Source organism: Triticum dicoccoides, chromosome 6A (assembly GCF_002162155.2).
Source record: "Triticum dicoccoides isolate Atlit2015 ecotype Zavitan chromosome 6A, WEW_v2.0, whole genome shotgun sequence".
NCBI classification, from domain to species: Eukaryota; Viridiplantae; Streptophyta; class Magnoliopsida; order Poales; family Poaceae; genus Triticum; species Triticum dicoccoides.
Window position 1 is genome coordinate 304,239,342 of NC_041390.1, and position 15,451 is coordinate 304,254,792.

The window sequence follows — 15,451 nt, forward strand, 5'->3', positions numbered from 1 at the left end:
CTTGCAAAAGTGCGTCTATGAATTTTCTCTTCCTTCTTGAGATTGCTTATATTTTTCTCTTTAGCTTGGTATAATTTAACTTTGTCATCGTCGCACTTCGACACATAATATTTGAAAAATCTCTACAAGCCGCATTCAATGTATCGACGACTTTGACCCACAAGTCCATCTTTTCCTCAATGATTGCACGTTCACGCTTCACCGCCGCCTCCGCAGAAGTCTCAACAAAGATGACCGATCCCATCCTACAAGTCGAGAGACTACTATAACGGTCATCCAAGGCAAAAATCCTAACCGTCTCTTGCCAAAAACTATAACCCTAGTGATGAGGACATGGCTACCATAGTTACACCCATATCCCCTTTTGTTTTACCTCTTGGAACAGTTGCTAGAGCTCAGATACGCCAATTAAATTATCAGGTACTTTCATTTCTTGGTAATGTTTCTAGTGTTCATGAGAATATGATGCTGCCTAACTTAGATACATTTGTGTTGCTTGCAATTGAAGGGCCTAGCACGGACAAGAAGGATGAGCATTGGAGCATGGTCAAGCACGAAGATGAAGGTGCATGCAAAGAGAACAAGAACGGAGGTTCAAGTGGAGATTTCCGGACTTTGAAGCCACCATGATGACATACAAGAAGATGGACGAAATATACAAGATGGCCTTTCATAAATTTCCTCCATAGCTTATTATTGGTGTTGCGCCACCTTATTTTGGGCCAGGCCCATGTAATCTATTTTTAGAGTCCATATTATAGGGGAAAGGACTTAGGAGGTGTTTTAGTCCCACCTTGCCAAGGGTAGACAAAATCCCCTCTCTTTTCCCTATATATATAGCCCTTAAGGCTTCGCTTAGACTTGGGATTTGTTTAGTTAAAAGTTAGCAATTGCAACTTCGTGTACTTCGTTTGTGTCCAACGACCAGACCAAGACCGCTTACGGATCCCCACCAGTATCAATACCTCATATATATTTGCAATATTCAGATTGCTTTATCATATTCTTGCTCGTTCTTCGATTGCTTGCAGGAATAGACCTTCGTGGTCAGGCTGACCGTGCTTCCGGCATCGTCAGTAACCTCAGGAGATTGGTTTAGCGATTGCTAAGGCGCAACGTCGTGCACGTTTGTAGTCGGATCGTCAAAGTCGTCTCCACCAAATCGATAGTTATCATCTCATTGAAAGATCGGGATCTTAGCCTCTATCACCTAGGACTAGATCGAGCTACAATTCAAGAGGTAACTACTATAACGTTTGTGATATAGCCATTTACTGAAGCATAACCTTAACCCTAACCCTAACCTTAACCCTAACCATATCATTAAACCTAACCCTAACAAAACCCTAAATGATATTTCTTACTACCCAAACAATGCTAGTGACACAATACATTGCCAAAGCACAAACATTACCCTAAATGCTAATATACATTGATTTCACCACAACAAAATCATGGACTAGGGTTTCCAATAAAATGAGCAAAATGCATGATTTGAACCAACCAAATGAAGGGGGGATGGGAGAGGTACCTTGAGTGATGCAAATGCCCGCGATCCACCGGACAAATCTCAAGCAATGGAGGGGGATCTAGTGGGTGCTTGGGTGGGGGAGAAGAGGGGAGAGAGCTTGAGCTTGAAAGAGGAATGGGTGAATGAGTGAGTGGGGAAGCAACAAAACCCCAGTCCTCACAACCTTATCCAGGACCCTACCGCCAGACATCCCGACGGTATATTGCAATAGCCTGGCGGTCGGTCGCTTCATCACGTGTCCACGGCCGTTGCCTGGCAAACGACGTCAAGAAACCTACCGCCAGGAAGGGCGATGGTAGCATGTAGAACGCTACCGCCAGGTCCTCTAGCGGTAGTAAAAGAGTTAAATCTCGAAATTTCTCGAGACCATACACAAAAAGGTCAAACATCTGGAAGGCATATTGGAGGCGCGGAGATGCTTTTATAGGTTACAAAACAGAGCTCGGGACGGACCCGTTTTCGGCTTTGAACCCAGCCAAAAGGACCCCACAGGCCAGCGCCCCGTTCTGACCCCATCTCGTCCCCACTTCCACCCCCACCACTCCCACCATTTTCTCCGCCCCGCGTCACCTCCTCGCATCGTCGTCCTCCTCGCCACGGCGCGCCTCCTCTGGCTTTCCCGGAACCCTAGCCCCTTCGGTCCCGTCCATGAGATTTTCCCCGCCGGGCGTGCGGAGGCAACGGGTTCGCGCGCGTGCTGTCGCCTTAGTGCCCCCACCCCACCTCGCGCCCCGGACCCGGTCGTCGGCCGCCCCTCGACTTCGGCGATGTTCGAGGGCCACGTATGATCTCGATCTCTCTCCCTGTCCCGCTTCCCTCGTTTCTCTTCCGTCTTCGATTAGGACGAGGTTACGCACCATGCATGATCGAGCGGCAATTGGGTGCGTGCGTGTGCGTGCGTGCGTGTGTGTGTGTGTGTGGATTCCCACTGCAGCGGTGGTCATGTGCGATCGCGCTGCAGGTTTCGAGTAGTCGGACGCTGCGCAGTTGGTGCGGAACTATGGGGATTTCGGGTTGGTCTTGATGGGTTGCACGTTGTGTCCTTGGTGATCGGGACAGAGTTTGCGGTGACGGGGCAGGGGGGCCATATTTTTCCAAAAAATATTTCGTAGTTTTTGTCTGCTTAAGTTCCCATGGTGGAGATGCATTGCACTTATGTTGAACAAATCGATCGGATTGTCAGTTTGCCTGGCGCATTGTATCTCAAGTTATGGATGAAGAGTTTATAGTTATGGATTGATCGTACAACAGGGTGTTACATATGCTTAGCCTGTCTGTAATAAGTATAGTCACGAGTGTCACTTGAGCACCAGTACTTTTGTGGTCAAAGCTATGTTCTGGGCAATCATATTCTAAGTCTGCAACCATTCATTCTCCAAGGTTGCTCAGTGTCTTGACTTCTGCAACACTATGATATATAGTAGTAAACTAATAAACATTAGCAGTGCCAGTAAGAAAGTTATGCGGTGCTACAACCAGTTCTTGTCATGATCATCAGTTCTGCGAACCAGGCTAAATGGTTACAGACAATGGATAATATTCAATAAGGGAGAGAAAAATAACATACCAGCAATTTTAACCTGTCACATTGATGAGTGTCAGGACGTCCTGCTGATTCTGGAAATAGTCCACAGCTATTTGAAGCCCACCTGGCATATGTCGTAATTAATGAGATATATTGATGAATACAATCTTATTAAGTCCTTGCATAATTTTGTAACATTCCAAGTTTTTATCTGCCCTTTTGACGTATGACAAATATGCAAAGTAGCAGATTAGCACAACCATATCAATCCTGAATTTCTAAACCATTACTATTTTCTTATTCACTGAGTTTCATCCTTATATTAGTACTTAAAATTCTGAGGCATGAAGGAATTATATATTTTTAATTGCAGGTGCTGTTTTTGCTTCGCAAATATTTGGGTGAATATGTTGAAGGACTTTCTGTTGAAGCGCTTAGAATAAGTGTGTGGAAAGGTATATTTTTCTGACCATCTTTTTTGTTGTCTTTACCATCATCACTTGCTTGAATGAACTGCAGTTCTGATGTCTTTTGACTATTTCTTAGAATCTTACGTATGATGTTAGTTTTACCTTACTTACCGAATTCTCTGGTAGTGGCTTCGTATTCAGATCTAGATTGTTTGAGCTAGATTGGGGCTTGAATTCGCTCAGTTTGTTCGCCGAATTACGAACTCAAACAAACCTGATCAGAGCACAGCCACTGGCCAGTCTACACACAAATTGGGAGAGAAGTGACGTCTAACAGAGTTCTACGGTTGTACCTATGATGAGGGCCTATCGTGAGGGAAAGCTAACAGTAGCTTGACACTGGCGTCCAACGCCTGCCATGTCACGATGGGAACCTTACAGGGTCAGCTGGTGCGACCTGGCTGCATGCTTGGAGGACAGTCTCCTCCCCTCTGTGTGCCCGTGGGCTATCCTACACCAGGTGCACAAGTGGATACATGTTCGGAGAGCTCTGCCATGGTGGATCTGGGGAGATGTTGGAGCAATACGAGTAGCTCTTTGAGGAATATGAGAGAAAGATGAGCAGCTCATGGAAAAGATGGCCTCCTGGGAAGCTGTGAGCAATGGGTTTTGGAGGCAGCATTAAGCTTTCGTGGATGTGTGAGGCACACATTTGGACTTTTGAGCATCAGTTTGGAATTTGTGATGTTTCAGTGGCTATTTCCTTCCTAATCATTTTGGAATTTGTTCCTGTAATCAATCTGCAGAACATGATGGGTCATGTGCTTTGCATTTTACCTGTCCAGTCCATAAAAAGTAAACCTTCTTTGCATTGGGGCAATTAGCAGCAGAAAAAAGGGCAGCCCGGTGCACGTAGCTCCCGCTTCCCAGGGTCTGAGGAAGGGTCCGACCACTTTGGGGTCTTCTGTATGCAGCCTTCCCGGACTCGTACCCGTGACCTCATGGTCACAAGGCAACAGCTTGACCGCTGCTCCAAGGGTCCCCTTTGGCAATTAGCAACAGAAATGATGGAAAATTTAATCAACTAAATACACAAACATAGATTTACACATTGGGAACAATGATTGCTACTCGGAGTTTGCGAATCAGATTCATTGAATCAGTCATCAGATTAACGAACCAGAAATGTATACCCCCCATCAAACTTGATTCACAAGTGGTGAATCGCGAACTGAATGAACAGCAGATCTTGCAACTATGATTCTTACATTGTACTTATAACCGTTGCAGTTGTGCTAATGCTTAAAATAACACCTATTCTTGTAATGCCAGTTGTATGTGATATCCTAGCACATCATCCTAAGGAGTAGTTTGTTATTGCAGTGCTAGGGCTCAGTAATCATAGAGAAAGCCGACTTCTTGTAAAGTATATCTCTTACATCTCCCAAGTGGAAAGCTGACAATCATTTAGCATGAAAAATACTAAAATAGCATGTGCAAGTGTTTTTGGGAAGCCATTGCAATGCCAAAATTACAGCCTAAGTCTAATTGAACAAAACAGTTGATAAAGTCAAGAGGCTGATGCTTCCCTACTCTGTTCAAAGAACACCCCACAAACACAACTTTCTGTGAACTAGGTATTTGCCAGTGCGTTGCTACGGGGAATAAATATTCTAGTCCATTAGCCCATAATTCTGTATTATATGATTGTGTAAATCAATATTTATCAAATTCTGTCATGTTTTTTAATCACTTATTGACTTGCCAAAGAAAATATAGTTTATTTGGTAAGTCAATAAAAGATGAGACAATTAAAGCGGTTTTCAAGGAATGATCATCAGAAAAAATATGGAATGTTGGACGAAGCACCCCGCCTGGCAGGAAAAGGAACACTATTCTTTTTTTAATTTAATAATAAAACAATGCCCATGTGTTGCAAAGGGATATAAATATTATAGTACGTTAGCTTGTGATTTACCTGCCCATATTAATGTGATTGTGTAAATAACTGTTTATCAAATCCTACCCGTGATTTACCTCATGTTCTGGTGAGAAGTTTGGTAACTAAATTAAAGTGGAATTGGTTCAGAAGGTAAGTACATTAAGGTGATTGATTGTCATATGGGCAAGGTTGGATGAAGAAGTGGTGGGAATAAAGGTGAAACGGGAACCTTACATTCTCTTTAAGTAGTAGAGAAATAATAGGACAATGCCCGTGTGTTGCAATGGGATATACATATTCTAGTACCTTAACTTGCGATTACCTGCCTATATTAATGTGATTGCGTAAATAAATGTTTATCAAATCCTGTCCGTGATTTACCTTATGTTTTGATGAGAAGTTTGATAAGTAAATTAAAGTGGAATTGGTTCAGAAGGTAAGTAAATTAAGGTGATTGATTATCATATGGGGAAGGTTGGACGAGGAGGTGGTGGGAAGAAAGGTGAAATGGGAACCTTACATTCTTTTTAAGAAGTAGAGATATGCCTTCCAAAGCTTTGCTTTTGGCATCTGCGACCAACCATTGGTAGCTCGTAGGTGTTGCAAAGCAGCACCCGTGTGAGCCCTTTGCTTTTCAGTCTAGTGTAGCTGGCCTTTGAGAGGTGTTGCATGCAGTTTATGCTGACACAATGTGATCAAGCTGCAACAGTTTGGCACATCAGAATCTGTAGGGGGTGCAATCACCATTTAATGACAATATTTGTGGTGTACATGATCCACGGTGCATGGTATCCTGCTTCAGAAATGCACAGTTTCCTGTAGCTTTCTACTATGGACACATGACATATAAGTTATCTTGTAGTTCATTATGCTATCATTTGTGTTGGAAATTTCAGCACATAACTGTGCCGTTGCACTACTGCTCTATGCATTGCTGTATTTACTCTGCTTGGATTTCTCTTTGAATAGGCGATGTCGTCCTTAAAGACTTGAAACTGAAGGCTGAAGCACTCAATTCTCTTCAGCTTCCAGTAACAGTGAAAGCTGGGTTTGTTGGCACCATAACATTGAAGGTATGTCTCTTGTTCCTTTTTGTTTATGAACTTGATTATTTTTGGGTAGAATGTTGTAGCACATTCGTACATTACATTACACATCTAATGTTTTCTTAAGCTATTGTGTCACAGTATTGTTACTCGAGCGTATCATATATTTTAGCACCTTATATATATTGGATAACTTGGCTCTTCAACAAAACCGTTTTTACTCCCCGCAAAAAATATGTTTATGAAATGTAAAATTATCTTCCGTGTCTGTCTAAGGTCAGAATGTATTATAGCAATCTCCCTGCTCATTCTCTCGAATGCATCACACCTAGCTAGTTGCTTAGTGTTTGACTAGTTCTACAGTCAGCAACTTTTTGTACTCCGTCCAGGTGCATAGGGCGCCTAAGGAAGGGCAGCGCAATCTAGGTGCGTGTAGATTGGACGCCGTGAAATTCTCAAACCATGAAGAAAGCCAATCATCACGCGATTCTCTCCCTATAGTTAATCTCATATTAATTGCTGTGATGGTTGGACACCTATGTACTGGCTCACCACCCGTTTCTCCCTATTCTTCCAATCCTCTATGCATGCATGCAACAAGAATTAAATGCTAGAGGCAGATGATTGTCTTGTACGTGGAAAGGGGGGAGAGGGAAACTGAAAACGCTTCGTGTGGTGAGGAATGCATGTGAGCAATTAGTGCTAACAAACAAAAGGCGACTAATATATCTGGAATATTTGATTTTCGTAGGGCACCCTATGCACCTGGGCGGAGGGAGTGCATAGTTGAAATGTGTCCAAGAACTTGATGAAGTATATGTGGATTGCTCAACCTTCTCCATTAGTTTAGACTTTTGGTTCTACTGCTGGTGCATGAAACTAAATATGTATCAGAGCCAAGAGGTCTTGGGTTCAAGTCTTGGCTTTCGCAAATAATATAAAGAAATTGCTTGCCCTCTTTTTGTCCATGTTTAGGCCTTATCTAGCCACATGTGAGATGGAGTGTTGAATTATATGCAGATTGTCCAACCTTCTCCATTAGTTGGACTTTTGGTTCTACTGGTTGGTGCATGAATCTTAATAAAATAAGTACTCCCTCTGTTCTGTTTTTGTTATTGCCATTTGTATACCTGATTTGTACTACCGTAGTTCTTCCTCCGCAACAAGAAAAACGGGACAGAGGGAGTATATTTCTTTGGCATGAAGGTGCAGTGGCTGAGTGGTTGCTACAGGCTTTCAACTTATCAGTTGTGCAAACCGCTGTGCTAGGGTGTTTGTGTTCCATGTGTTGTGTGTATCGTCTGATCTTCAATCATAGCTCTTGTTGCCCAACTATGGAGCATCTCCTGTCATATGTCTCAGTTGTTCATGCAAAATGTGATTTCTGATAGGTTCCATGGAAAAGCTTGGGTAAAGAACCAGTTATTGTTCTTATTGATCGTCTATTCATTCTTGCTCATCCTGCTCCTGATGGGCAAACTCTGAAGGTATTTTAAATTATATTGGCTGCAACCTTTTTATGCATGTCATTTTCTCATTGTTCCTTTATCTGAGTATATATTTGTGGTGGTTCTCTTTCTTTCATTAGGAAGAAGACAGAGAAAAGCTTTTTGAAGCCAAGCTTCAGCAGATTGAGGTTTGTTTCATTTTTCAACTTGCTAGTTCTCTTCTCCCGACACTCAAGACAATTATCTGTCAATTATACACCTGTACTCATATAAAGTTAACAAGGCAGTTCAAGACATGCTCCAGTTTCTCTTAGTTAAGATTTGAATTTTTTGCCTAAGTAAGAATGTGTGCTACCAGGCCTCTCATCTGATTTAGGTTGCCTATCTGTAGGATTTGGTCATGGTGATACGCTCCTAGTTTCTAATTTATGTCTTTATTAAGTTGTAGGGTATGTCTTTGCCATCTTCAGTTCCATGTGTATGTTACTTTCGATTTTATTCCATTCAATAAGACCGTAATGCTCCCGAGGAAAAAATGCCATAACGAGCACCCGTCCGTAGTTGTAGAACAGGAGAACCAGAATTAGCTGTGAAGTACATATTATTGAGACCAGAATTATAGGGTCAATATTTGGAGATCATAGTTTTAGACAAACAAGAATATGTTAATAAATGCAATCTCATGTAATCAACATGGATGGAGGAAACAAATTGCACGGATATAGTGTATCTGTGTGGTTGTGGATGTTGCAATACTTGCTTTTAGTTGTGTTTTGTTTTTGGGAGTTGCTATATGTTTGTCGGATCACCTTTTTTTGAGCATGGATGCACCCAAGCTTCTAAGGCCTTGTACAATGCAGATGCCAGTCCGCCGGTGCTAGTTGTGCTGCTTCTCGGTAATTTTGTTGCTCCACAACGTAGAGTGCTTGGTGTGGGGTGCTAGCTGTGCTCTTCTTTTCCCTCCGCCGATGGATGCACTGATTTGAAGGGAGCAGTTATTATGCAAGCACCGGGCTGGCACCGAAGCAAAAGTTTGCTTCCGCCTCCTTTCTAAGCACCCGTGTAATCCAGTCTCAAGGAAAAAAACCAGGTTTTTTTCTCAGGCAGCTGTCTAAGCACCTGCCGTTGTACAGGGCCTAAGGAAACTTGGTCCCCCGCCAATCCCCTTGAAAGCACACCATAATCCTTTAAGTTGTGGCCTATTGAAACTAATCCCAGGTTATGGTGAATCGAGGTCCGCGAGCTGACAACCATGAGCCAACTATCAACTATGCTACTTACCCAGTGATGAGATAATGGGAACTGTTCCGGATCGAAAAAATTGGTTTTGAAGCAACATACATTATGTGAACTTATTGATGTTTTTCTTTCATTTTCTCTGCTGGTTTCTTGCATTCACGCATTTTTTGGACAATTTTTCTGCTGGTTTCTTGCATTCCTAAAGATTAGAGCATAATAAGCTTCATGCGAGCAATTCAAATTCTAATGGATTTATCAGCAGGCTGCAGAGACAGCAACTCTTGAAGCGACAAGTAGGAGCTCAAAAGGAGGACCTGTAAGATCTCTTGTGCTTTTAACATGTCTGTTACTTTTATGTTTATTGAATCGGGAGATGGGTACCTACAGACAGCAGCCTCGCTTCCTGTCTTGTTTCCTGCGTGAGTGTGTGTCTCAGATGTAGCGGCTCACACGGGAGAAGGGAAGAGGGGCTCCTCTTCTAGGTCAGCACCTCTCATGGGCTTGGGCCCAAGAGACAGATCTTGATGGGCTAGGGCCCATACCGGTTCAACACCCCCCCTCAAGATGGGTGGTAGATATCTATCATCCCCATCTTGTCACACGCCAAGTTACAGTCCTTTGTTCCCAGTCCCTTTGTCAAGCAATCTGCAAACTGCTGCCCAGAGCTGACATGAGTAAGGCTGATGATCCCAGCATCTAGTTTCTCTTTAATGAAGAAGCGATCAATTTCCACATGCTTCGTCCTATCATGTTGAACTGGGTTATTAGCAATGGCTATAGCTGACTGATTGTCACACCACACTCTTAGGGGTCCCTTCCTCAAAAGTTTCAACTCGCATAGTAGGTGCTTCACCCAGAGCATATCACACAACCCTTGAGATAATGCTCTATATTCAGCTTCTGCTGTTGATCTAGACACAACAGTCTGTTTCTTGCTTCTCCATGACACCAAATTTCCTCCCACAAACACACAGTAGCCTGAAGTTGATCGTCTATCATCTTGACAGCTAGCCCAATCAGAGTCACTATAGCCATCCACCTCAAGATGTCCACTCTTCGCAAACCACAACCCTTTACCCGGAGTCCCCTTCAAGTATCTCAGGATTCTGTAAACAATATTAAGATGCCCACTCCTTGGTTCATGCATGTATCTGCTCACCACCCCCACGGCATACGTAATGTCAGGCCTGGTATGACACAAGTACAATAACCTTCCAACCAGCTTCTGATAATCTTCCTTATTCACTAGCTCACCTGATTGTGCTGTTATTTGATGATTTTGTTCAATCGGAGTAGGGGCTGCACGACATCCCATCATGCCCATGTCACTCAAAAGATCCAAGGTGTATTTTCGTTGGCACAAAGATATTCCCTTCTCTGTCCGAGCCACTTCTATGCCAAGGAAGTACTTTAGATTTCCCAAGTCTTTTACCTCAAACTCCTTGCTCAGACACCCCTTCACTCTCTTTATTTCCTCCTCATCATCTCCGGTGATGATGATATCATCAACATACACTGCAACAATGGTGATCTTCTTATCAATGTGTCTATAAAACACCGTGTGATCACCATTACATTGGCCATACCCCATATTCCAAACAGCTCGTCTGAACCTATCAAACCATGCCCTCGGCGATTGCTTCAGACCATACAAGGATTTCTTCAGCCTGCATACCTTCCCCGTAGTCTGTTCTGTGCCAAAACCAGGCGGTATCTCCATGTATACCTCTTCTTTCAAGTCACCATGTAAGAAGGCATTCTTGACATGTAACTGGTGCAATTTCCACCCAAAGTTTGCAGCACACGAGACCAATACCTTTACCGTGTTCATCTTTGCAACTGGAGCAAATGTCTCATCATAGTCAATTCCATAAGTTTGACTATATCCTCTGGCGACCAATCTAGCCTTATACCGTTCCACCTTGCCCTCAGGATTCTGCTTCACAGTAAAAATCCACTTGCAACTCACTGCTTTCTTTCCTGCCGGCAATGTGGTTAGCACCCATGTCTTGTTTTTTTTCAATGCTTCTAACTCCTCTATCATCGATTCACGCCACTTCGGATCTTGCTTTGCAGCCTTCCAATCCTTAGGGATAGACACAGTTTGCAGAGAGGCAACAAACGCCTTATATGAAGGTGACAAAGCCTTGTAAGACACAAAATTGCCAATATCAAGGTCATCACAAGCATCATCCTTTGGCAGAGCCTTCCTTGCTACCTCACCCTTCCTTGCCGCTTCACGTGTAGGTTTTCGCAACGCAATGGGCAGCTCCACTGTGTCAGATGAGCTTGCCTCACTGCCTTGCTGCTCCCCCTGCACTCTTGCCTCACTGCCTTGCTGCTCCCCCTGCACTCTTGCCTCCCTGCCTTGCTGCTCCCCCTGCACTTGTGGTTGCCGTTGAGAGTACACCAGGGTATTCGTCTGCCATCGATCCCGAACAGGAACCTGGAGAGCACCAATCTTAAGTGTATCGACAGTTGGCTCGACATGAGCCTGCACATCATCATCAGTGATGGTACTAACCGGAATTGTACCCACTATTGGTTGAACTTGAGCGTGCACATCATTATCAGCGTTAATGTCCACAGAATCCCCGTGAGTATGAGACACATCCTTCTCCCCCTCTTGACCATCATGCACAGGGTGTAGGTGGTCAAGCTCTGCAGACAGCAGATTGAGATCAGTCGGCTCACCATAGAATGGCTCAGACTCCCTGAACGTAACGTCCATACTTACAAACCTGCGTTTTTCAGAGGGACACCAACATTTATACCCCTGCTGACTAGACGAGTATCCAAAAAAAAACACACTTCACTGCCCGAGGATCAAGCTTGCCAACAGATGGTCGGTGATCACGAACAAAGCAGGTACTGCCAAACAACTTTGGCGGAACAACAAACTTATTATCTCCAACGATCAACTCAGACGGAGATTTCATGCCAAGTATCCTGGAAGGTGTCCGGTTGATCAAGTATGTGGCTGTCATAACTGCATCATCCGACAAGAACTTAGGCACATTCATGGTAAACATCAACGACCGAGCAACCTCAAGAACATGACGATTCTTTCGTTCGGCCACTCCATTCTGAGGGGGGGTGTCCGGACATGAAGTTTGATGAAGAATCCCATGGTCAGCCATGAAAGCCCCAAAAATGTTGTTCACATACTCCGTTCCATTGTCCGTCCTGAGCACCTTGACCTGTACCTGAAACTGGTTCTTTACAAGAGCATGGAAGTTCTGAAAACAGCTAAACACCTCATCCTTGTGACGCATCAAGTAAATCCAAGTCATGCGAGAATAGCAGTCAATAAAGGTAGCAAAATACTTCTTCCCATTCATTGACACCACTGGGCTAGTCCATACATCCGAATGAATAAGCATAAAGGAGATATGCTCCTGAGCCCCTTACTCACATATGAGGCCAGTGTGTGTTTTGCATATTCACAAGCATCACATGTCAGCTTGCCTTTGCCTATTCCACACATAACATCCGGAAATATTCTACTCATCTTATCAAAAGATACATGCCCCATCCTACAGTGATGGATCATCGCCTGCTTCTCCTTATCCTCTATGGTCGCAGCACACACCAAGTCCGGCTGCACCTCCTGGTCCATGTACCAGAGCCCCCTACGCCTGGTGCCAGTCCCAACCGTCTGGCTCGTCTGTCGCACCTGAATCAAGCAACCAAACTTGTCAAGGATCACACGACAGTCCATTTGATCAATGAGTGCACTGAAAGAGACCAAATTGACAGGAAAGGCTGGCACATGTAAAACTGACGATAGGTTAATGGTCGGAGTACACTTGACTGTACCAACCCCTATGACTGGTTGTTTTGTGCCATCAGCCGTTTGTATAGTGCCCGTGTGAGAGGGAGGATGCTTAGTGTAAGACTCGAACACACAGGAGTTACTAGCAACATGCTTAGATGCTCCAGAGTCAAGAACCCACTCTGGAGCACTCTCATTAGTAGCAAGAGATGCTCTTTCCGGATTACCTTCATCAGTGGAGGCCCAGTGAGCAAAGTCTCCATAGACAACATCATCTACATCTTTGCCTTTGGACGTCCCAGTGTCTCCTGCAACGGCCATGTGAGCCCTCTGACCCCCTGAGTGTCCTGAGTAGCCACCTCTGCCTCTAGAAGCCTGGCCCCATGAGGTCTCTGAGTATCCACCTCTGCCTCTAGCACTTCTACCTCTGCCTGTTCCCCCTCTGTTATATCCCCTGCCTCTGCCATGAGTTGGACATTCTCTCTTCCAGTGACCTACCTCCCCACAGATATGACATTTGGTGGGATCTCCCCACTCCATGCGCTCAGTGACTGCAAATGTCGAAGCTGGCACAACCTTCACGTCTGCATGCTCAAGGGATAGGCACACCTCCTCTTGAGTCATCGCTGCAATAGCCTCGGGAATGGTAGGCAGACTAGGTTGGTGCAACAAGGAAGCCTTCCTGCCATCAAAGCAACCTTTGAGGCCAGCCAAAAATTTCAGCACACGCCTGCGTGCCATCCACTTATGCCCTGACTCGATTGAAGCCGCGTCATAGAGTTCCAGGGGATCACAGTTATCCTGGTCAGCCCACAGAGCCTGCAGTTCTGCCACGTATGTCATCACTGACATGCCATCATCTTGGCGCAGCAACCTAATCTTGTCCTCAATCTGAGCAATGAGCATGACATTGCCCTTGCCAGAGTATTGAGTGGACAGAATCTTCCATATCTCAGCAGGTGAGGATAGCCCCTCCACAGAGCGTCCAATGGAGGGCATCACAGAGTTCAACAACCACACCATAAGTACAGAGTGGATGACCTTCCACCTCTTGCCCTCTGCACTACGCTTGTCCCCTGGTTCTACAACGGTGCCCAACAAATATCCATCAAGCTCCTTCTGCTCCACAGCCCACAAAGCCCTCCTGGACCAGCTCAAATAATTTGTTGCCCCCTCTAGCTTCATGTCCAGGAGCGACATTTCAAGCTTTTGAGCCACTTCCTGTCGAGGAACGATGGCCCCAGAGTTGGACTCCGCGAGGATCTTAGCGAGCTTCTCCAAAGCCTCGGCAAGACCAGTTGGTTCAGCCATCGTTTGACAGGATAAGCAGCAACAGCAAAACTCAGCCTCAGAGAGTCTTCTTTCCCAAGCAGCACCACCACCACCACCACAACACCAAGCTCACAACAGCAAGTCCACAGAGAAAAAAAAAATCTCTGTAAAGCACACAAGCGGTCCAGCCCAGCCTCTTCCTGTTCCAGAACGAGCAGTCCAGCAGGCTGCACTTCTTTCTTCCTCTGCCGCAGCACCAAGAACCAGCCGCACAAGCACCAGCAGCTCAGCAAGCTTCCAGGAACAACACAAGGCAGCAGCAGCAGCTGCAGTTCCTCTTCTGTTCAGCAGCACCAACAGCAGCAGCTCCCCGCCGCAGCCTGACTCGCACACAGCCCAAATCCGCCGCTGCCTTCTTCCTCCTCCTCTTCTTGCCGCAGCCGCCTGCACAGCCCGCAGCAGCCCTCCTCGGCCGCCCCCTTTGCAGCTAGCCACCCCAGGGACGCGAAGCAGGACAAGAGGAAGCAGCACCTTCCCGGCCGCGTCGCAGCTCCTCGAGCCCAGCCGCGCCGCCGCCGCACGCACCACAGCAGACCCGCCGCCTCGCGCACGCACGCAGCCTCCTTTCTCGCCTGACCCTGCTGGGCCCCACCGCCGCCTCTCCGGCGAGGGACTACGCCGTCACCGTCGTCGCCTGGCTCGATACCATGTTGAATCGGGAGATGGGTACCTACAGACAGCAGCCTCGCTTCCTGTCTTGTTTCCTGCGTGAGTGTGTGTCTCAGATGTAGCGGCTCACACGGGAGAAGGGAAGAGGGGCTCCTCTTCTAGGTCAGCACCTCTCATGGGCTTGGGCCCAAGAGACAGATCTTGATGGGCTAGGGCCCATACCTGTTCAACAATGTTACACAAGAGATGTTCTCTAATAGCGAACGGTTACAACAATTTGCAATAAATCATATTAGTGTAACATCTTGAAGCATATTGTCACCCCAGTTTTAGATGTCGAGGATGGATGTTTTTTTTCCTTCTCACAGTTGGAACGTTGCATCAGAGTGTATGATCGGTATGAGGACTTTATATAATAGTTCTTTCTCTGGAGGTGTTGCATCGGTCGGAGCATCTTATCTCAATGGACTATGTGCTAAGTCTGTCAATGACTTGCCGGCAGGCGACTGCACGACCACCTAATAACATTTAGATCATGAAAGGACGCCATTTTAGAGAATAGAAGTGTTGCCGATTTGTTTGTTACATTTTTCT

General features: G+C 45.4%; 1 protein-coding gene across 1 annotated transcript in view; it reads left to right on the top strand.

Annotated features, from left to right (window-relative positions):
• The first annotated feature begins 2,073 nt into the window (after positions 1-2,073).
• The window catches only part of LOC119316811, a 94,400-nt gene continuing 81,022 nt past the window's right edge, over positions 2,074-15,451 (top strand). The window contains exons 1-6 of the mRNA XM_037591201.1: positions 2,074-2,313; positions 3,430-3,511; positions 6,378-6,481; positions 7,846-7,941; positions 8,043-8,090; positions 9,404-9,457. Of these exons, the coding sequence (XP_037447098.1) occupies positions 2,299-2,313; positions 3,430-3,511; positions 6,378-6,481; positions 7,846-7,941; positions 8,043-8,090; positions 9,404-9,457 (399 nt within the window). The 5' untranslated portion in view covers positions 2,074-2,298. The remainder of the gene's footprint in view (positions 2,314-3,429; positions 3,512-6,377; positions 6,482-7,845; positions 7,942-8,042; positions 8,091-9,403; positions 9,458-15,451) is intronic.